Source organism: Prionailurus viverrinus, chromosome F1 (assembly GCF_022837055.1).
Source record: "Prionailurus viverrinus isolate Anna chromosome F1, UM_Priviv_1.0, whole genome shotgun sequence".
Lineage (NCBI taxonomy): Eukaryota > Metazoa > Chordata > Mammalia > Carnivora > Felidae > Prionailurus > Prionailurus viverrinus.
In genome coordinates this window covers 29,039,110-29,062,177 of record NC_062577.1, presented here as the reverse complement: position 1 = coordinate 29,062,177, position 23,068 = coordinate 29,039,110, and the positions used below count along the sequence as shown (strand labels likewise).

Sequence of the window (23,068 nt, the reverse complement as noted above, 5' to 3'; positions counted from 1 at the left end):
TGGCTTAGATGGGAAAGGAACACTAATTTACTAACACTGGATTTGACAATAATCCATACACATTATATACCTTAATAATGGCACTTTGCATTTGTAAGGTGCTTTATGGTTTTTAAAAAACTTTTTAATCAGTATATCATTTGGTGCTTAAACAATGCAGTCACTGAAGCTGGGGCAACCTCTAGCCAGTAAGGTCCTACGATGGTTTGCCTGAGGAGCTACGTGTGCATTGGGTTTAATTAGCAAAATGGTCTGGGTAATTAGTTACCACTTACTGCAAATTTTCTAAGGAATTAGCTCCAAACATTTGCCTTAAAAGTTTGGCTTTTGACAGATAACAACACTATTTGTAAGATGGGATCTAACATATAACCATGTCACAAATTTTTACTTTCTCATTTATGTGGTATTTTAGGAAAGTATTTTATAACATATAGTAACATACATGTTTAGGGTTTGTCTCTTCCAGAAATCCTAAAAGTTTACATATAAACCCAAGAAGAAGTGAATGCACAATGTAGAAAACTGCTCTTGGGAAAAAAATAGTTTATTTCAGAACATTTAAAATAAGCTATTGCACTCTTATGCTTTTTCCTAAGCATCAATACAGAAACTTAAAACCTAGAAGAATGTTCTGCCGTACATTCTGGTAATCTAGATAGTCTTTTCTTATTTAAATAAAGACTAAATGTTTTCTAAGTATTTGGTTTTACTAATACATTATGACTGGAATTACTCTGAAGGAGAAAATGCCTTTTTTTAAAAAAAGTTTTGGGGTGCCTGGGTGGCTCAGTCGGTTAAGCGGCCGACTTCGGCTCAGGTCATGATCTCGCAGTCAGTGAGTTCAAGCCCCGCGTCGGGCTCTGTGCTGACCGCCCAGAGCCTGGATCCTGTTTCAGATTCTGTGTCTCCCTCTCTCTCTGCCCCTCCCCTGCTCATGCTCTGTCTCTCTCTGTGTCAAAAATAAATAAATGTTAAAAAAAAAGTTTTATTTACTTAAGTAATCTCTAAATCAAGGTGGGGCTCAAACTCATGACCCTGAGATGGAGTCAAGTGCCCCTCTGACTGAACCAGCCATGCGACCCCCAAAATGCCTTTTTTTGCTCAGAAATCTCCCTACACCTGTATATTCCAATGAGGTATAGAAGAGGCAGCAGAATTTACCTGGCAGCCTTGAAAATAATTTCCAAGAAAAGAAATGTATCAAAGAAATAAAAAGTGGCCCAACTACTGATTAATGTTAAATAAGTGATGACAATCAATGATGACAAGTAAATTCTGATGGTCAGGAATGTTACAGTGTTCTAAGACTACCCCAGTCACCCAGAGGCACAGATGTATCACACGGGAAAGGACAGTTGCTGTCCTCCATGAAATATACCTAAAATGTGGTAAAAGTACTTCATAAATACAGAAACTTATTACAGACTTAGTGGTTACTGATGGTTAAAGTTTTCCTTAACCTATTTATATTTTCCACTGGTAGTTTCTCTTGGAATTATGTTTCATTTAATTATTACCAACTCCAAATTTGCTTTGATTTGATCTAAAATGGTCTTTTAAGTGGTAGTCGTGTTGTAGGATTTATATATACAGTATTAGGTATTTTCATAACTTTCTACCAGCCGTATTATTTCTTTTAAAATAGAGCAATTAAAATACACTCAATACTCTAAGTGGCATCTGATAAATGCTGAGCAGAATGGAATAATTATTTTTGACTCTCACATGTATACCCTAGATCACACTGAAAAAAACTAGCAACGGTACCAACTTGCCCAGCTACACCATAATCTCAAGTAATCATTTCAATTAAATTCTCTAAGACTGATGTGGTGCTTTATTAAAAGAAAAAGTCAGCTGGAGCTGGGAAGAAAATAAATACTTTCTAAATGATACGAAACAAAATTGGCTTGTACATATGGCTTAATAGAAAAGTTCTGGAAAAATTATGCTAAATTTCAGGGAAAAAGTACATTCACTAATAATTTTAAAATCTGCCTATACAGTTTCCTGAGCACCTTTTCCATCTCTCAAGGCACCTGTTCCCTGCTTTAAGTAGTCAGCGCTGTTTAGTTTTTCTTGCCAACCACCCCACAGTAAAAGAGAAAGATTTAACCTCAGTTATTTACATTATTCACATTTGTATATACGTGATTTCCAATGTCGCATTTTAAGTCTCTTATTCTAACTGGAAACATCTCATCCTTGTTTAAAACTTTTAAAATATAACCAAACAACTGGAGTGTTGGAACAAAAACCAATCTTTCTGAGAACAGGAAAAAAAAATGAGTAAGGAGTACCATGTTTGTTTAAATTTATTTTAATTTCTATGGTGTTATTCCCGCCAGGAAAACTCCATGATAAACAATAAACAGTTTATTTTAGAATTGAGAAAACTGGAGGCGGGGGGGACAACTCCCCCCCAAAACCCCAACCAAAACAAAAAACCAATCTTTCTTTCCCTATCTCCCAGGGTGTCCAGATGGCCTCGAACAATACAGGCGGAGACCTAGTCAACCCGTGGGTGATAGAGATTTGTCCCTGGCAGTTGCCACAGACATGGCCCACATCCATTCTCACAAGCTTCTTGCAAATCTCAAAACTATCCTGATGCCAAGACACCTCACTCTTTCTTGCCCCTTTCACTTCCCCTCTCTTTCCCATCTGAACTTAAGTCCTTCCCTTTTCCTAACACTGGTTAGACAATAAATTTTTTTTATTAAATTTCTGTAAAGAACAGTGTATCTCTCAGGGTGTCTGGGTGGCTCGGTTGGTTAAGCGTCTGACTTTGGCTCAGGTCATGATCTCACAGTTCGTGAGTTTTAGCCCCATGTCTGGCTCTGTGCTGACAGTGTGGTCACGTGCGGATAGCTCAAAGCCTGCTCCAGATTTTGTCTCCATTTCTCTCTGCCCCTCCCCAGCTCGCATACTGTCTCTCTCTCTCTCTCAAATATAAATAAACATTAAAAAAAAAAAAAACCCAACAGTGTATCTCTTTACCTGTCACGAGACTCCTAGGGTGTGTGTGTGTATGTGTGTGTGTGTGTGTGTGTGTGTGTGTGTGTGTGTATAAATAAATAACTGGGCATGATGTGTATTGTAATTACTATTTCAGGATATGGTTCTGTATCATGATTTCATCTCTGCTAATCTAATATTTTAGAATTTTCTTTATTATTTCTATGTCGGTAATAAAATTTCTATAGTCAAATATACTTCTGAGAAGCTTCACTTTTATCAACAGAAGTATTTTTCTGTATCAAACTAACCATCCCACCTCTTCTATTTACTATTTGGTTTTGATCTCTAAATCAGGGGTCATTAATCTTTTTTTAAACCCTTAATCTATATTGAGACTAGATTGAAATCTGTGAAGCTTCTCTGCAGAAAACTGCATACATCTAGAACATTTTGTATAGAGAAGGAGTTGAAAAATTCAAAATTCTCTGAGGTCAGATGGTAGCTGCACTTGTGGTGAGGATAATGTAGAGAGAAACTGGATCACCATGGTATATACCAGAAGCTAATGTAACACTGTATGTCTGTCAAGTATACTCAAAAAAATTTTTTTTAATTAAAACAACATCTAGGGCGCCTGGGTGACTCAATCGGTTGGGTGTCCGAATTTTGGTTTCAGCTTAGGTCATGAACTCACAGTTCGAGTTTGAGCCCTGCGTCAGGCTCTGTGCTGACAGTGTGGAGCCTGCTTGGAATTCTCTCTCTCCCCCTCTCTCTGCCCCTCCCCCTCACTTGATCTAACTGTCTCTCTCTCTCAAAATAAATAAATACAAAAAATTAAAACAACATTTGATTTTGAAGGCAAAAAAGAAAAATTCTCAGGTTCATCCATGAGACCCACAGTTAAGAACTCCTGCTTCAAGTGAATTTAAGGACCTTGCACTTACTCCTGGTAAAATAATTTTGCTAAAAATTGACATTTCTTGAATTTCTAAGATCCCTTATTATTCCATTCATTTTTTAATCCATAAAATAAAATTGTTTTCTACTTATTGGTTAAAAAAGAAAGCAGGGTGAACTATAATAGAATGCCTCTGTAATTAATGTTTTCTTCCTTGTCTCAGTTCCTTTTGGGTATGATGTGCTAGGAAGATCTACATATATCTGACTCAAATACAATCTACACATGTCCAGAACATACACCCAACAGTCATGTATTTTTGCTTGGGCATCAGAATTGAGCTTCATTTATAGATTACAATTTAAAAGTTTACTGAAGGCTAGATAAGCCTCTCCTATATGAAAATAAAACCGTTCCTGGAGAAATTCTTTCAGGGCCTGGCACACTGCCTTATATATAGTAAGTGCTCCGTAAGTAAAATGGACAACACATGTGAAATGTAGTCAGTACAGTTCTCAAGAATTACTTCTTATCTTACACATGAACTTCATAATTTGGCAACGTAAGTCACACAGTGGACTCAACTGTAATTTCATAGTCCTCTCTTACACACCAAAAACGCAAATTGTAACATTTAATTTTAAGTTTTAAAATTTTAGTTTCAAATTATTCCAAATTTGTACTTCTATGTGTAAAACTATGATGGTTTATATATATGAAAACATGTACCTATCTACTTGCAGTGAGTATGTAATTTGAGTAGTTTTCCGCTTGAATTGAGGGCTTTTGTGGCAATTGTGATCTTTCAGTGGACCAACTGCTCAGTTTGTAACTTAGCTGCCATGGGTTGAGTGAGATCTTTGGCCAGGAAATACAGTAAAGATAAATGGCTTATAAAGCGGTCAAATCTATCCAAGCCTCATCAGCATCATGCTTTGATATAAATACCTACACACATTTACATGATACTCTTTTTTAAAAAGCAATCTACTTTTAAAAATCTCAAGAAGCTGCAATATTCAATAAATGTGTTTGCTGTTGTTTATGCAAATGAACATGTTAAAATGTTAAATATTAAAATACTAAAAATTTTAAAGTATAAGTTTCAGCTAAATTCTCAATTTAATCATTTGGAAAATCTTATGTGATTTAATGACTTAAAAACAAATTTCATTTCTATTCATACAAATCTACTTTGCCCAAATGAGTATATATTTATGTTTGATGTTTGCCCTTAATCAGCCTTGCTCAGACTGTCAGGCCATCAAGTAATCATAGTGCCTCTAGAATACCATTTTGAGAGACTTTTATCACTCAGTGAAAATAACTACTTCAAATGATATTTTCATATTAAAAATTCAGCATAAGAATGATTTTGAGCCAACTATTTTCACTATTGATTAAAAATTTAATTTTAAAACACTGCTTGAGATAATACTTTAAGTTGGATATATGCTGAGTACTAACACAAAACTCTTACCTGTAATGTACATGTGTGATTGTTGGTTTCCTGTATCCAAGGATCCAGGTTTGAATATCTATGGGTTCAGCTTTGGGATAAGCTATAGTTGTATCTATTATCCACTGGAGGCCTTTTGACTTGCTCTCTGAGGACAAAGCAAAAAAAAAAAAAAAAAAAAAAAAAACCACTTAAAATTGGATCAATTTTTACATTATTTACAGCAAATAATATAGTATAAATAAAGCATATTGATGTATCTTTTGCTTTAAGAAAACAGATGAACTTTGGTTGTTACTGTTTTATATGATATAAGGATGTATCATTTAGTGTATGATCTTCATTTAGGATGAAACCAAGCATTTCCTAATATATTATAAAATGGCTGAATCTCAAACAAATTAACAAATAACAGAGCACTATTATTTATTGGACATGCACCATTCAAGCATTCAATGCAATTACTTACTATCAAAGTCTAATTTATATTTTATCAGTCATAAGAACTGGCCTATCAAAAAGTCAGAAGCTAAGGTATCACACACAAAAGTAAAAAAAAAAAAAAAGGTAAAAAAAAAATTAATAAATACTGGAATAAAGTCCCAAATTAAGCATTTTAGTGTCACACGATTGTCAGTTGCTGTTTTTATTTAACACAAACTCCTCCCATTTTAGCAGGAGTTCTATACAAATAAAGCAATAAAGCTGTCCACCCTTTGGTAGGTACAACAGGTAACTGCTATTGTGAGAGGCAGTAAGAAAGTTCTGTTCACTTTGGTCCTCTGCATGCTGCTTTTATTCCCAGCATGGAGTTAGAGCAAGAATTGAGAGATGAATCTTCCCAGAGAGTACAGATAGCCAGACTTGTGTGATAGTCTGTCCTTTGTTTGAAGTATTTAAGAGATCTCTAAAAAAATAAAACTTAAACATAAGACTAAATGTGCAGTAAGAATTAACGATATTTTACTTGTGTATATCAAATAGCTAAAAGCTGACCTTTGAGTTAAAAAAAAATTTTTGATAATATTCTGAAGGGGAAAAATTCCCATAAAAATAGGTTTAAAAAAAAGAAAAGAAAGAAAAGAAAGGGTGCCTGGGTGGCTCCGTTGGTTGAGAATCCAATTCTTGATTTCAGGTCAGGTTATAATCTCAGGGTCATGAGATCAAGGCCCACGTTGGGCTCCACTCTGAGCATGGGGCCTGATTGGGATTCTCTCTCTCCCTCTCTTTTCTGCCCCTTCTGTGCTCATGCTCTCCCTCCCTCTTTTTCAAAAAATAAACTATCAAAAAAAGGGTTTAAACAAAAATTAGGTAAAATAATAATAATGTTTAAGTAACCTTTTGGTAAAGGAACAGAGTATTTATGTAAGGAAACACATTTTAACAAGTTACCAATGATGTACATGCTGAAATGATTAGGAGTAAAGTATATACTGATGTCTGTAACTTACTTTGAGTGCATTAAAAAAAAAAAGATGGACTAATGGATGGATAGAAAGGTAGAAAAAGACAGGATAAAGTAAATATAGCAAAATGTTAATTATAGAATCTATTTGGCCAGCTAGTGGTATATGTGCTGCCGAAGCAAGCACTCAGCTAGTGGATATTAACTACAACATTCAGCTTTTATGGATGCTTAAAAAGTTTTATAACAAAATGGTTGGGAAAATCATCAGAGTTCAGTTTAATATATACTAAATCACACAATAAACAAAAAAATACTAACCCTTAATCAGACACAACTTAATTTTGATATGTGTATGGATCACATATTAAAACAGATACAAAGGCCTGTTTTGTGTTTATATGGAACACTAAACAGTGAATATGAATACTAAAGAAAATAAGACACAAAATACCAAAACATAGAGAAGAAAATGGTAAAATACAAGTAAAACTAGTTTTAGGGTATATAACTTTCTAGAATTTCTTATTTTTCCTAAACATCTAGAATAAAAATTTTAACTAAGGTAAGATAAATTATAAACTACTTTGCTTTGGTTATAAAAAGAAATTGTTTCTCTCCAAAAGAAAAAAAAAATGTCTTCACTATTGTGTGATCAATATGACAATTGCCCCTACCTTTGAGATCTAGACACCACAGGGTATTATTGACTGGAGAAAACTATTGCAAAACAGCAGTCTTTATTAGTGCAACTAATTCTATTTGGAAGACCTTTGCCTTCAAGCCTTGGCTTGGCTGACATTGCCACAGTGGCTGTCTGAAGCTATTCTGAACTTTCCTTTTCTATTAAAAGATTATTTCAATTTGTCTTTTTAATAGATGATGAAAGATTAAGAGAGCTGACTGCCAAGCAGCTGCTTAAAAAAACACATGAATGGAAAACTCAGTGCAATCTTACAGGCATTATCTCTATGTCTGGTCCTAACCCTCATTTAAAAACACATATTTCTGAGGGTCAATCATTTCTATTTTTATTTTATCTGAAGAATATATTTTTTAAATAGTAAAACACTACTGAGGAAACAGGCCTGGTGAGTTTCTTTCAGTTTTTTAATTTATCATTTGTCACCAAATCTCACAGTATCTCAGATAAACTTGTTCAAAACAGTCTTCGTGTTACTGGCACAAATACCTTCTGCAAACCTTCACAATGCACCAGGCTATCTCCAAGACAGTTGCATCTTTGAGTGTGGTTTGCATTTTCCTGGCCATAAAAGTAATACATACTCATTATAAAAAAAATTCAGGGGGTGCCTGGGTGGCTCAGTCGGGTGAGCGTCAGACTTCGGCTCAGATCATGATCTCAGGGTTCCTGAGTTGGACTCTCCACCATCAGCACGGAACCAGCTTCAGATCCTCTGTCCCACTCTCTCTCTGCCCCTCCCCTGCTCTCTCTGTCTCTCTCTCAAAAATAAATAAACCTTAATTTTTTTTTTTAATTTCAGAGAAGTATTAAGAAATGGGGGGAAATCATCCATAAAGTTATAGCTCTGAGAAGCAATCACTGATAACATCTGGAATCTCTCCTTGAGCTCATCTCCTACATTTGACACATTTGAGCTCATAACAGTTTCACTAGAGTTGTATGTCCCTCGCACTCCATTAACATGATACAGCATGAGCCTTTTCCAAAGCCATAAAACCCCTCTGTATACATCATTTGTAATGGCCGTGTGGTTATATTGTGTTGGATGGATATTTGATGTTACTTCTCTGTTCTCCCCTCTATGTCCAATTTTTTGCTATTAAAAATAATGCTGAGAAAAAATTAAAAATTAAAAATAAATATATAAAAATAATGCTGGGATAAACCCTTTTGCCGGTATTTCAGATTATTTCCTTTTGATAAGTATTATTTGTAGTGGAATGATGGGAGTCATTTGAAAGTTCTTCATAAACATTGTGAAACTGCATTAAGTTCATACTCTTAAAAACAAACCCTCAAAACTTTCTACATTTGATAAATGAACGAAATATACATTATTACTATTTCCATTTGCGTATCTATCATTAGGTTTTCAAATCAGTCATTTCTATTCCTGTACCTTTGCCCTAGCAATTCCATTCTAGGAATCTATACTACAGACTTCCACAAATATGTGGAAGATATTTATATGAATGTTTACTGCAGAAGCGGGAATGACTAGGAGCATGGGTAAGCAGTGTAAGGAAAGACACCTTTGACTTTATGCATTTCTGGGTTATGTGAATAAATGATTATAAGCATGAACTCTGTAAATAGAAACATTAAAACATTAAATTTTCATCTTCTCCTTGAGTATTATTTCTATTTGATAAAAATTATAAAAAAGAACAATAATGTTATCTTCTGGAACTCCAGATAATCCCTGAGTTCCAACAAAAGAAAAAAAATGCTAAAAACCATCATACCTAATTCTTTAGCATCTCCTTCTGATGGACTTCCATTTTCCTGTCGTGCTACAAGTGCACTCAAAATAATGTTTGTTGCCCCGATCCTTGGCAGAGTGACATGTGTAAGAAATGGCAAGTTATTTTTCTTGGCAAATGCTTGACTTGTTTCTCGCCTCTTCCTGAGGAAGCCCCCTTCTGGAAACAAAACAATCCATTTTCGATCTCTGCTCCTATAGTTATTTTCTAGGTGCTTTTTGAGAAGAAGAAGCTGCTGGTCACGATGTGATTTTCCCTATGAAGGCAGATACATATAGAATAAGTAGATACACATTGGAAATTAAGATGCCATAAAATTAAATAGAAACAACAGTTTCTAAAGTATAGTGATGTCCCCCCTCCTTCCCTCCCCTTCTGACCACAGTGGTAAAATCAAGTGATTAGCGCTTATATTACGTTAGCACTCCAAAAGAAAAACACTGCTCTACTTGCTCCTGAGAGTTCACTCATTCATCAGATCAGTGACTATTTACAGAGCCCCTACTGCTCAGCAGGCACTGTACTGTCCCATACACTGGAGATAGAGAGGTAATGAGAGACCCTCACGGAACTGACTCAAATGGAAACGACAGAGAACTACAAAGTGTAAACTCAGTTGGTGATGTGTTAGGAATAAAAAGAGTAAGAGGATAGAGAAGGTCGACAAGGTCAGGGTCAGCAGCCCCAAGGAGGCGAAACTGGAGCAAGGAGCTAGAGATGTGAGGGTCCCAGTCAAGTGGAGAGGAGAGGCAGAGTCTTCTAGGTGACAAGAGCAAACAGGACAAAGGCCCTGAGATGGGAAGGAGCTCTGCATGTTCAAAGAACAGTTCCAAGGCCAGTGTGGCTGATGGGTGAAGAGTGAGGAAGACAGAGGTAGGAGGGGAAATTGCAGAAAGGCTCCAGCGTGTGCTTTTATTCATCTCTCTGCTCAGAAGCACCAAGAGTGTTTCCAAAAGAAACCAGATAATTGCACAGCATATGAAAAACAAAAATGTTCTGTACATAAAATTGTCTGGAGTAAAGTATATGTGTTTTCTCACACCTACATTCACAGAGCTTAGAAGTTTTTCTACATACTTCCAGCTTTGTGGTTTCCAGAAGGTTTCCAGAATTTGTGGTTCTCATATGAGGCTTAATCAGATTCATCAGTTATTCATTAAGTAATTATTATGTGCAAGGCTGAAGCTGCTAAATATATAAATACCAGAACAGTGAAGCATTACCATACATAAAAACTCCTGCATATCGTATTTCAGTTTTTGAGAAAATAAAGCGTGTGATCCTTAGCATAAAGGGAGATACTATCATGTAGTGCTGACTGGATAAGAAGGTAGGATTCTTTCTCATACAGGGAACTATCCCTAATGCTTCAGACCCACTCTCAATCTACCTTTCTCTAACAAACCCATATTCATTCTTTACATTTGTGCCAAATATCATCTTCTACTCTACAGTTTTTCTGGATTCAAAAACATAAATAAATAAATATTTTCCGTATTCATAAAAAGCTGATGGATTCACTTTTCCTACTACGAGTCCTCAAAATATATCTATTTATCTATCTATCTATCTATCTATCTATCTATCTATCTATCTGTCTACCTACCTACCTTCCTACCTAGCTACCTACCCTACCTACCTACTGGTAATTTAGATACCTTCTATATCATAGAACAATGACTTGTACATAAAAGTAATAGTGAAAATACAGATGACGATAGGAGTAATTGTGATGAAAATGACAACGAAGGGGGCAGGCACTGTTCTGAGTGTATACTTAATTTAACCCCCACACCCACCCAATGAGGGGAGTACCTATTATTCTCATCTGAAAAATGAGGAAACTGGAAATTTAAATAACTTGCCTGATTCACATGGCTAAGAAGCAGAAGAGCTGGGAATGTGGCGGGTGCTTGATAAATCGTTACTAAGCATTGCACTGTTTAGATAGGAGGAGGAGGATAGAGATTAAAGTATTTGCAATGTCACCATTTCACTGCTTGAGCATACTCAAATTCAGATTGAAATAAATGTTTCAGAGAACAAAGATTCGGAGGAAGAGCTCCCTAAGATAGTGTAACTGGCTCTATCTATTATAATTGGTCTTGTTATGCCCATGTTTATAATGAATTGTCAGTTTAATCAGGCTATCACTGTTAAAAAAGAATACTCATTACTTACCTGTCTTATAAAGAAGTCTCCATGAATCAGAGAAACAATTCCAAAGTTTGTATACTTAAAAATATGGTCCATCAACCACATCATTTGAGCAACAACCTAAAATATATAAAAGCAAGAAATAATTATACGTTAAACAGAAGCAACCTGCTATAGTCTAGCCAGGTCTCTAATTTTTACATATAATTATCCAACCACACTCTTAACTAACCTAAATATCTTAAATCTAGTGTTTATTTCTACAATTAAAGCACAAAGTCTCTATGAACAATTACTGGTATTGATTCCAAGTCCTGAAATCCCAAGTATGTTATTGTGCAACAAATAAAATTTTTTTTCTTTTCTATTATTATTATTATTATTAATGTTTATTTATTTTTGATAGAACACAAGCAGGGGAGGAGAAGAGAGAGAGGGAGACACAGAATCTGAAGCAGGCTTTAGGCTCTGAGCTGTCAGCACAGAGCCCAACACGGAGCTCAAACCCACAGACCATGAGATCATGACCAAAGCTGAAGACAGTCGTCCAACTGACTGAGCCACCCAGGCGCCCCTTTTCTTTTCTTTTCTTTTCTTTTCTTTTCTTTTCTTTTCTTTTCTTTTCTTTTCTTTTCTTTTCTTTTCTTTTCTTTTAGAGAGAGAGAGTGAGCGGGGAAGGGGGCAGAGGGAGAGAGAGAATCTTAAGCAGACTCCACACTCAGTGTGGAGCAGGACACACAGGGCTCCCATGACCCTGGGATCATGACCTGAGCTGAAATCAAGAGTCGGACACTCAACTGAGCCACCCAGGAATTCCTGAATTAACTTCTTAAATTTGGACTTAACCATTCCAAATTTGCTCTCCCTAAGCAAAGTCTCTGGTAATTCTTACAGAACTTGTAAAATTATTTGGAAACAATAAAATGGCTAATGTTACCAAATGAGGGCAGTAAGTTTAATAAGCACTAAAGCTTTATAAAATGGGACTTTAGTATGGAAACTAATTTGACAATAAATTTCATATTAAAAAAATAATAAATAAAATAAAATGGGGCTTTAATAGCTAAAATATTAAAAGTTATAAAGTATAAATATATAAATGTATTTTACATATAAATGTAAAATTATAAAATTTTATAAAAGTACAAAAATGTCCAAAATACACGAACATTTAATATTTCATTTAATAGAATGATTTAACATTCTATTACATTAAGAAGAATATTTGTTACTTTATGCAAGGCTATCCTCTTCCCCAGCAAAAACATATTTACAGAACTGGGGCCTCTGGGTGGCTCAGTCATTTGAACATCCTAATCTTGTTTTCGGCACAGGTCAAGACCTTGTAGTTCGTGGGCTCAAGCCCTGTGTGGCCTGCTTGGGATTCTCTCTCTCTCTGCCCCTTCCCCATGCTCACTCGCTTTCTCTCTCTCTCTCTCTTAAAATAAATGAATAAACTAAAAAAATTTACAGCACCTCAGTTCTTAAACACAGAAATAGTATCCCTTGCCGATAAGAATTAATATTCATATTAAGAGCGTAAGACTTTATTTCAAACAAATTTCAAAATTATAAGTAACTATAAACAGGGGTCTAATTAATAAACTGGTTAATTGTTCTTCCCTGCTGAGGAAATAGCATTCCTGGTTATAATCCTTAAAGGAATTAATTAAAAGCTACAACCTCAATCAAGAGTGCAACAGAGCTCTACTTTGGTTTCTATGGGAATAACATATGTAAACTTCACCTCTAAACACCAAATTATATGAACTTAAATATTAGGAAAAAAATAAGCATCAATACCATTGCTGCTTTTACAAAAACACTAAAAAAGCTGACAAAGAATGTAACATTAAAGCTTCCAGCATAATTTTTCAGCATCACTAAATAGGTCAATTACACAACTCATACTTCATTCACATTACTATGTTAAATCACTTTACAAAATAAAGATACATGCCCAGTGAAGTACTGATTCCCCAAGTCAACTAATACAGAATAAAATGATCACCAACATCTCACTTTTCAGTCTTGTTTTGTAATGATGACTACTTGTTTAAATAAACTGAAATCTGAACTAAATGGAATCTGTTGAAAAGTGCCCCAAGGAACAAAACAGAAAGCAAGTGACTTCAACCTATAAAATACTTGAGCTTTATACACAGTATGAAGTTTAGTGGCAATTTATTAATTTCTGGGTTTAAAATACCAACACTAAAGGAACGAGCTTTACTTGTTCTAGCTTTAATGTATTTAATGTATATGACTTAACCTTGTACTTACAGTGGATTTGCCTCTTCAGTTAGAAGGTCACCTAAAACAAATCAGTTTAATAAGATAGCCAAGCTATCTTCTAAGATTTGTATGGATAATTCTGTCCTAACTTATTTTATTTATTTTTTAAAGTTTATTTATTTGAGAGAGAGAGAGTACATGCACACACAAGTGGGGGAGGGGCAGAGAGAGAATCCCAAGCAGGTTCCGCAGCATCAGCGCAGAGCCTGACGCAGGGCTTGAACTCACTAACCGTGAGATCATGACCTGAGCCGAAATCAAGAATCAGACTCCCAACCAACTGAGCCACCCGGGTGCCCCAAGTCCTAACTTATTTTAGGGGAAATGTTACAAGTCAGTAAATGTTTATTACATGTCTAATAAAGTTCTTTTGACAAATAAAAAAAGTTTTTAGTTTTATCATCAATTGCCATAAAAGAACATGCCTCAAGTCACAGATACTTATTTATTTATTTATTTATTTTTTTTTTCAACGTTTATTTATTTTTGGGACAGAGAGAGACAGAGCATGAACGGGGGAGGGGCAGAGAGAGAGGGAGAGACAGAATCGGAAACAGGCTCCAGGCTCTGAGCCGTCAGCCCAGAGCCCGACGCGGGGCTCGAACTCACGGACCGCAAGATCGTGACCTGGCTGAAGTCGGGCGCTTAACCGACTGCGCCACCCAGGCGCCCCCACAGATACTTATTTAAAAGGTACCAGCACATTTAGAAAATACAATTAATCCTTTGTTTCATATTCCTCAAAAGAAGCTCAGTAAATACCAGCTGCCTGAAGCAACTCTTGTCAACGTTTCATAGGCCTGTCACTGAGAAATTTCTTAGGTATCTTCAAGAAACAAAATTGGCCCATATCAATTATTCTTTATCTGGAAGCACAGATTTTCTACATATCAAAAGATCTAGAGAGGCTTACATGAAGGACTCCGTCCTTTATATCCTTCTGAAATTATAGTAAAGTCAATGGTTCTCCCTTCTAGAAATTTCTAAGGCCAATTTTGGCTGTCACATTGACTAGCACATGCTACCAGCACTTAGTGGGTGGTAGCCAGGTATGGAAAACATCCAGCAATAGCCAGGACAGTTCAGAACACAACACAATAGTCCTACCAAAATGCCAACAGGACTCCCACTGAGTAACACTAATGGGTGTTACAAGAAGATATCTGAATTCTAAAAGCTGTTTACACTCACATCACAATTAAACTAATATTTTTTAAAATTGGGCCACAATTTAGCATTAGCCTTCTTTCTTTGAATATACCCATGGAATATTCAATAAGTCAAGCAAACATTCTCACTGGTAAATGAAAATTAATATTGCCTTATACTTGATAGGCGCAGGAGGGAGAGATTACAATGCTTCCAGCTTTATATTTCTCTATTACCCTTTATGAAAGAAGATAAAAAAAAATTCCTCAAGATTGTACTAATATCTACTCACTAATATCAGATCATAATCTGGACAGAAAAATGAATCTAAGACAAACTAACAGAAATCTTTTTATAAAAGGAAACAAACAAACTAAATTTTCTTTTGTTCACACAATTGGTGCATTTCAGGTTATCTAATATTCTAATTAATACAGTTATCATCCATGCCAAACTGGGGTTAGAGCACTAAAGTTAGGCGTATTTATACTGACCACTGTAATCATTCTTTGAAATTCAAAAACCAATCGAGGACACTGTAAGCCTTCAGAATAATCACTGTGAGTGTAATGATCCTATCAATAAGATTAAAAATGTCTGTTAATTGGGGATTCTCTTTCATACAAGACCAAATAATCTAGTTTTTACAAAATTGTAATATCACAAGTAATAAATATTATTATAAATGCAAATATATTTATACAGCAAAATTAACAGTTCAAGAAAGGATTGAATTTATTCCACATTCCAGTGAGATTATGCTTCTGCTTTTCAGATAAACAAGAAAAGATTCTGCAGTAATCAAACATATTTTCCTTTACTCTCACCTCATTTTATGACCCCTCCCTGACCTACTGAGTCAAAATCTCTAGGACCCAAACACCCCAGGCTTAGTCTTGCCTTGGTGTTCTGGCCAAGAGTATTTCACTAAGGAAGAAGGCCCCTGCTTCACCACTCTAACTAGGCCACGCTTATGTCCTTGCCCCTCTACAAAGTCTTCTATGCCTATCATGGGGAGCACCCTCTCCACTGAATACTCTTCACTTTGCTACACTTTCCTCTGTTGGACTGTTCACTCCTTTACGAGGATAGTGTCTTACAGGATGGCGTTCTATCCTTGCAGTCACTGATTATGAATATGAAGCACTTAATAAACTTCTTTGATTTGCTTCTTTACTATTAGGATAAATATTAACTCCATTAATTTATACACTTTCCATTTATTTGGTTTTCTAGTAACACAACCTCTTCAACTTCTAAGGTGATAATTCTTTTAATGCTAAAGACTGAATTCATTTTAAACCCACCCAGTTGATGGATATATTTTATCTTGACTTATTAATATAAGTCAGGTAAACTGTAAAACAGTTCACACAGCCTAGTAACACTTAATAAAATGGGTGTAGTATCTTTCTGTTCAATTTCCTTTGTAAAGGAAATCCAAAATATTTACCTTTTTTCCTTCTGGCTAAAGATCCCCGAGATCATCTAATTCACGGACCTCTCTCTTAAACACTACGGCTTTTTGTGTATTTCTCAAACCAGTGATCCACCACTTCACCTCAAGACAGTCCCCGATTTGAACCATATTAACTCTGCTTTTACCTCAATTATTTTTTAAAAAAACAGCTCATTCACATTATTTTCCAGCTACTTTTTTGAAAGTCTCCAAATTCCTGTCCTGGAGTTCGAATAATATTTTGAATTATAGATTAGAATTCTAATTATAGTCAGAATTACTTAGAATTGTACATATTTTTCTTTTTAAAATTTTCTCAATTTTCAGAAAAAGTATACATATTAAAGTTTATGTTCCAAACCACAGTAAGATACTTGAATTGATTCTTTGTTAACCTCCCCCTTCTCCCGTCCACCTCTGCGTTCAGGATGGCTTACCAGTCCTTTGTCTTGGAGGCACATCATCAGAGTGCATACATCTCCTGTTGCCTGATGATTCACCAACATTACTGCTTCATCTTTGGAAACCGCTTTAATATCATCCCCCCATTCCATCACTGTAAGAATAAAAAAGCTGTCACTTTAAAGGTTTTACATCACTAGAAACCTTATATTAGAACAACTGGTATACATCAATGATGACACATCACCTCGCTAGAACTTCTTAAAGTCTGAACTAAGTTTATTTCCTATAAATATCAGGATGTTGATATACTGATGTAACATTTTATAGAGCACCAAAATACCCATTAAGATGTAAAATGGTCATCCTTTGATATGTAAGTTCTACTTCTTAGAATTTATCCTGCAGAAACATTTGTCCAAACAGGTAAAGATACATGCATAAGGGATACTTATTGGAACTCCAATGTTTACCAACAGGGGAACAGATAACAAAATTATGATATAATAGAAGAGTATAAGTCCACTTAAAGACCAGAATGTATCTCTATGCACTAACCCAGAAAGGACCTGTTATCAAGTAAAGCAAATCACAAAACAGTATATATAGCATGATTCCACCTTTTTAAAGAATAAAATTTAAATATTATTTTATACGTTGAAAAAAGTCTGAGGGAATGAATTCCAAACCACTGATGTTGATCATGATTGGGAGAAGGTCTCCAGAACCCTTCAAATATACTGCATAATAAAGTGTATTTCTACTTTATAATAAAATGTGAAAACATCACAAATATATGCAAATAGTTTCATTTGAATATAAGAAAACTAATGTTTAAAATCTCCAGATGAAAAGTCATTGTACTAAAACCTATACATACACTCTGAGGAAAACAGTGGTATCTCCATGCAGGAAACTGCTTTAATATGCCTCATTTTACAGTAAATTTACTTCAGAGAAATAATATAATTGAGCATCAGTTTCACACATCAGGATTCTACGAGACAAAGCTTCTAGGGCTCCTCAAACGTCTGACATGAATTATGAGAGGCTGGTTACACATTAGTACTCACTAACCTCACACACTGCTAAAAGTAAAGAACTCAAGCCACCCGTGTGTAATAATTCTGGATGAACTAGGCTTGAGGACATGTGGAGCCCACCGGCTCTGCCTCCCCTAGCCTTCTTCCTTCTCCAGTCACCCTTCATTGTCACCCCAACATAGTGGAGCTCCTCGTAAGAGTTCGTCTGAGGGGCACATGGGTGGCTTGGTTGGCTAAGTGGCCAACTCTTGATTTTGGCTCAGATCCTAGGATCGTGGGATCGAGGCCTGCATCGACAGCACAGCACACAGCCTGCTTGGGATTCTCTGTCTCTCTCTGACTCTTGTCTCTCTGCCCCTCTGCCGCTCATTCTCTCTCTCACACAAAATAAAAAAATTTTTTAAAAAGAATGCATTTCAGAAAAGCAGTCTGTTGATTTCCCTTTCTGTTAAAACCCATCTATTCATTGATTTTAAAGACCTTCGAATTTTGTATTAAGGAAATTTTCAGCCGAGCTAAACATATAGTATTAAGTTGTAGGACCTCCTTGCAAAGTGAGGTATTCTAATCATTCTATCAGATTCAAATCTATTTTATTACCAACACTCAAATAGCCTATATACTATGTGGGAAAATTTTTTATTTAAAATTTTTTAAGTGAATGCAGGATAAAACTACACTAAAGTACATCAAATAATCCTTAAAGAATAGAGACAGAATACTGGGAGAGAGCCCAGCCCCTTGAAAAATGCAGTAGCACCAACTTTCTTACCGAGCGGCCTTTCCTTTCCCAAGTTCCCAATTCGGCTCAGCTGACATGCTAACTACTGAAACACAGTTAAACAGCTGCTCTATCGTACATTGCTGTGGGGAGTCTGAATTGGTACAACAGTTTGGGAAGTCAATTTGGCAATATATATCAAAACTGAGAAATGCAAAAATCTTTTTACCCAGAAATTCTACTTCTAGGAATTCATCTTGCAGATATACTTATTTATGTGCAGAATAACACATATGCAAAGCTAGTTACGGCAGCCTTGTTTGTAAGAGCAAAGAGGATAACGATTCAAAAGAGAGACTAACTCAAATTCATAGAAATTGAAAAAAATGATGGTTTCCAGGAGGGGGAAATGGAATGGTGTTGTTCAATAGTAGAGTTTCAGTTTTGCAAGATAAAAAAGTTCTGGAGATTGACTACACAATAATGTGAATATACTTAACAATGCCAAAGCATATACTTAAAAATGGTTAAGATGGTAAATTTCATGTTCTGTATCTTTCACAATTAAAATTAAAAAGGGAGCGTAAATTATTATATGTCTATGCAAAGGAATATTATGAATCATAGCATCTGTATACCAATATGAAATGATATACTAAAAGTAATAACAATGAAATTCAGACCAGTGTGTCAAGGATGGCACCAGTTGGGTTTTAAAAAGGATAGAGGGAAATATGTTTGCTAAATAAAAATTCATTCTATCATGCCTTTGCTGACAACCCTTCAACACAGACAGAGACAGACAGAGAGACAGACAGGCACACACACACAAACACACCCCCATTCTTTCATTAATGCATTATTCATTCAATAAATCAGCACCAGGAGCTGTTAGATGTCGTGGGTATAAAATAAAAAGAATAAAAGTATTATTCTTTTTTTAAATTTTTTAAAATGTTTTTAAATTTATTTTTGAGATAGAGACAGAGACAGAGACAGAGACAGAGAGCATGAGCAGGGGAGGGGCAGAGAGAGAGGGAGACACAGAATCTGAAGCAGGCTTTAGGCTCTGAGCTGTCAGCACAGAGCCTGATGCAGGGCTCGAACTCCTGGAGTTCATGACCCTCTGAGCTGACAAATTCATGTACTGTGAGATCATGACCTCCTGAGCTGAAGTCAGATGCCTCACTGACTGAGCCGCCCAGGCACCCCAAAATTATTATTCTAATAGCAGTTAAAGCGTTCAAAAAAAAAAGTCTAGCTTGGTTCTATAAATATTGAGCTATTAAGAGGTAATGTGGAAAGTCTTCTGGCTCCACATCTATATAAACAGAGGTTTCATAACAAAATATTCCTTTAATGTAATTTCTATCACATGAAAGGAAAATGCTAGATACCTAGGCATGGGCCTACACAATGGGAAAGCAGGTAAGTGAATATAATTGCAAATAAAAAATTTTTACGTAAAATGTATCTTACCTGTTTGCTTTGTATAAGGCAGATAAATCTAGTGTGTTGGCTTATCTCAAAATTTAAATTGAATTTAGAACCCTTTGAACTGGGTTGAATAGCGTCCCCTCCCCCCCCAGTTTATATCCATCCTATATCTGTAAATGGGCCCTCAACCTAAATCCAATATGACGGGTGTCCTTTAAGAAGAAGGAAATGTGGACAGAGATATACACAGGGAGAATGCCACGTGACAACAGAGGTTGAGACTGGAGTGACAGATCTACAACATAAGGACTGAGGACAACTACTAGAAGCAGCAAGAAGCAAGGAAGGATCCTCACCTAGAGCCTTGAGAGAGAGCACAACCATGCCGACATTTTGATTTTAGAACTTCAAACCAACAAGAACCATGAGAGAATCAATTTCTTTTGTTTGAAGCCATCCAGCTTGTACTACTTTGTTATATGATAGCAGCCCCTTGAAACTAATATACCTCAGCCGCCTCAGCTCTCCCCATCCCTCTTCTCTCTTTTCCATTCTATTCCCCCCAAGTTATAGCTTTTTTTTTTCTTATCATATATAGGGAAAAAATGGCGCTGTACTTTAAACATCTAGAACATTTCAACAGACATCTAATGTTATGCATCTTATGTTATGCATTATAAATGGCTCTCAATGTTAGTTTCTACAATCCTTTCAGGGTATAATCATTAAGAGTTAATCTAATACATGTTTTATCTTACAGCCACAACTTGGCCAAAATTTCTTTTCAAACTAAATGTCAACTTATTAAGACCCACATGGGATATTAAATCAAATAAGTAAAGGTAGCTCAAACAACTTTTTTATTAAAAAATGATCCTGATATAGTAACAAAGTCATCCTGAATTTTATAAAATCTAAATTTCATTCAATAAATTTAATTTCTGGGGCACCTGGGTGACTCAGTTGGTTGAGGGTCCCACTCTTTTTCTTTTAATGTTTACTTATTTTGAGAGAGAGAGAGAGAGAGAGAGAGAGAGAGAGAGAGAGCGTGAGCAGGGGAGGGACAGAGAGAGAGGGAGACACAGAATCCACAACAAGCTCCAGGCTCTGAGCTGTCAGCACAGAGCCCGATATGGGCACTAACTGTGAGATCATGACCTGAGCTGAAGTCGGATGCCCAACTGACTGAGACACCCAGGTGCCCCTACCATCCTACTCTTGATTTTAGTTTGGGTCATGATCCCAGGGTCGTGGGACTGAGTCTTGCATTGGGTTCTGTGATAAGTGTGGGGCCTGCTTAAGATTCTCTCTCCCCCCCGCCCACTCACGCTCTCTCTTTCTCTAAAATAAAAAACTCCAAAAAACCCAAACATATTTAATTTCCAATATTTATGGTATTCTTTTACCATACTTTTACCATACCACTATATACTTCAAAGATCACTGTTAGAAAGTCATGTGACTAACAAAATCAAGGTAAAAATGTTTGTAGAGACAAATAATTTATTATGTATGAAGTAGCTATGTTCCTCAGTTCAAACCTTGCTATACCAGAAAAAGTAAGTATAATAATGGAGTCAATATCTTAACCAAGGAATAGAATTATGTGCATGTTAAAGAATAGAAGCTATGGATGCCTGCCAGTTCTTACACTGTACTTGACTGAAAGAACAGAAATATTTTAACACACTGTTCTATGAAATGTATTCTCAAAAAAGAACTGGGTCAGGTCCACTATTTCCAAAGGGAATGAAGGACAACTGAATAAAATCTGGAAGAAACCTCTCTAGTTGTAACTGAATTTTTAAAATTCTTGTTAAAAATGAAAGTCAAAGATCATCACCTACCGCCCACCACATACACACACTTGCTCTCTCTCTCTCTTTCTCTTTCTAACTTAACAATAAACCTCCCCTAAAAGTTATAGACTAGTATTGATCAGGATAGTTCACATCTCAAAAAGAAAATGAAAACAATAAGAATCCACCACAAATTCCTTAAAAACAGTGATGCTAAAGCCATTATACTGACTCATAAAACAGAATTAATCTGAGGAAGGAAGGTTACTTAACATTTAAAAAAAACCTCACAGACTATAAACTACAAAAGGTAAATTTTACTGTAATTTATTTACTGCAAATTATACTGCGATAAGCCAGACTAAAAAACACATGCACAAATTTAGAAGACATGACTTTTTAATATGTTCTTTGAGTCAGTCAGTGAATAAACTCATACAGAAATCGAAAATCTTTTTTGGATATAAATAAGCCCTAAGTGGATAACAGAGTACCAAAGAATCAAAAGAACAGAAACCAATGAAATCAATAAAATAGAAAACAAAAAAAATAGAGAAAATCAATAAAATCAAATGGAGCTCTTTAAGAAAGTCAACGCAGTTTTATAAACCTCTAGCAAAACTAACCAAAAACTCCCCAAATTATCAACGTCAGGAATGATAGACAGGGCATCATTACACATACCACAAAGACTTTAAAAAATTAAGGGTATTTTATGAGCAACTTTGCAAACACAAATTTGACATTTTTGAGTGAAGTGAACCAATTCCTTGAAAACCACAAACTGACAAATTCATTGAAGATTAAGTAAATAATCTGAAAGTCTATCTCTATGAAAGAAATTGATTTACACAGGCAAGAACCTTCCAAAAAATAATTCCTCTGGCTCAAATGGTTATCACTGGCATATTCTACTAAACATTTAAGAACACCAATTCTAAAAAATCTCTTCCAGAAAACAGAACACATTCAAGTTTATTTTATGAGACCACCATTACCCTGATACCAAAACCAGAAAAACACAAGACTATAGACTAATATACATTAAAATCCTCAACAAATATTAGTAAGTGGAATCCAACAGTATACACCACAACCAAGTAAGATTTATCACAGGAATGCAAGGTTGGTTCAGTATCAGAAATCAATGAATGCAATCCACCATGTTAACAGTCTAAATAAGAAAAACCTTCTGATCATATTGCTCTGGTCTGAATGGTCTGAATGGTCTGAATGGTTGTGTCTCCCTAAAATTCTTTTGTTGAAATCCTAACCCCCAAAGGTGATGCTAATAGTGGGGTCTTTGGGAGGTAATTAGGTCACAAGGGTGTGGCCTTCATGAATGGGATTAGTGTCCTTATAAAAGAGATCCCACAGAGTTCTCCAGCCCATTCCACCATGTGAGGGCACA

At 35.7% G+C, this 23,068-nt stretch overlaps 1 protein-coding gene across 2 annotated transcripts in view; it reads right to left on the bottom strand.

The window, feature by feature from the left end:
- LPGAT1 (lysophosphatidylglycerol acyltransferase 1) overlaps positions 1-23,068 on the bottom strand; it is a 76,127-nt gene that overhangs the window by 26,700 nt on the left and 26,359 nt on the right. Inside the window, exons 4-8 of one of the 2 annotated variants that reach the window (XM_047839956.1) lie at positions 16,693-16,811; positions 15,291-15,371; positions 11,377-11,472; positions 9,178-9,451; positions 5,343-5,469 (exon numbers count right to left, since the gene is read on the bottom strand). In XM_047839956.1, the coding sequence (XP_047695912.1) occupies positions 5,343-5,469; positions 9,178-9,451; positions 11,377-11,472; positions 15,291-15,371; positions 16,693-16,811 (697 nt within the window). The remainder of the gene's footprint in view (positions 1-5,342; positions 5,470-9,177; positions 9,452-11,376; positions 11,473-15,290; positions 15,372-16,692; positions 16,812-23,068) is intronic. The other variant, XM_047839957.1, reaches the window with a different exon arrangement.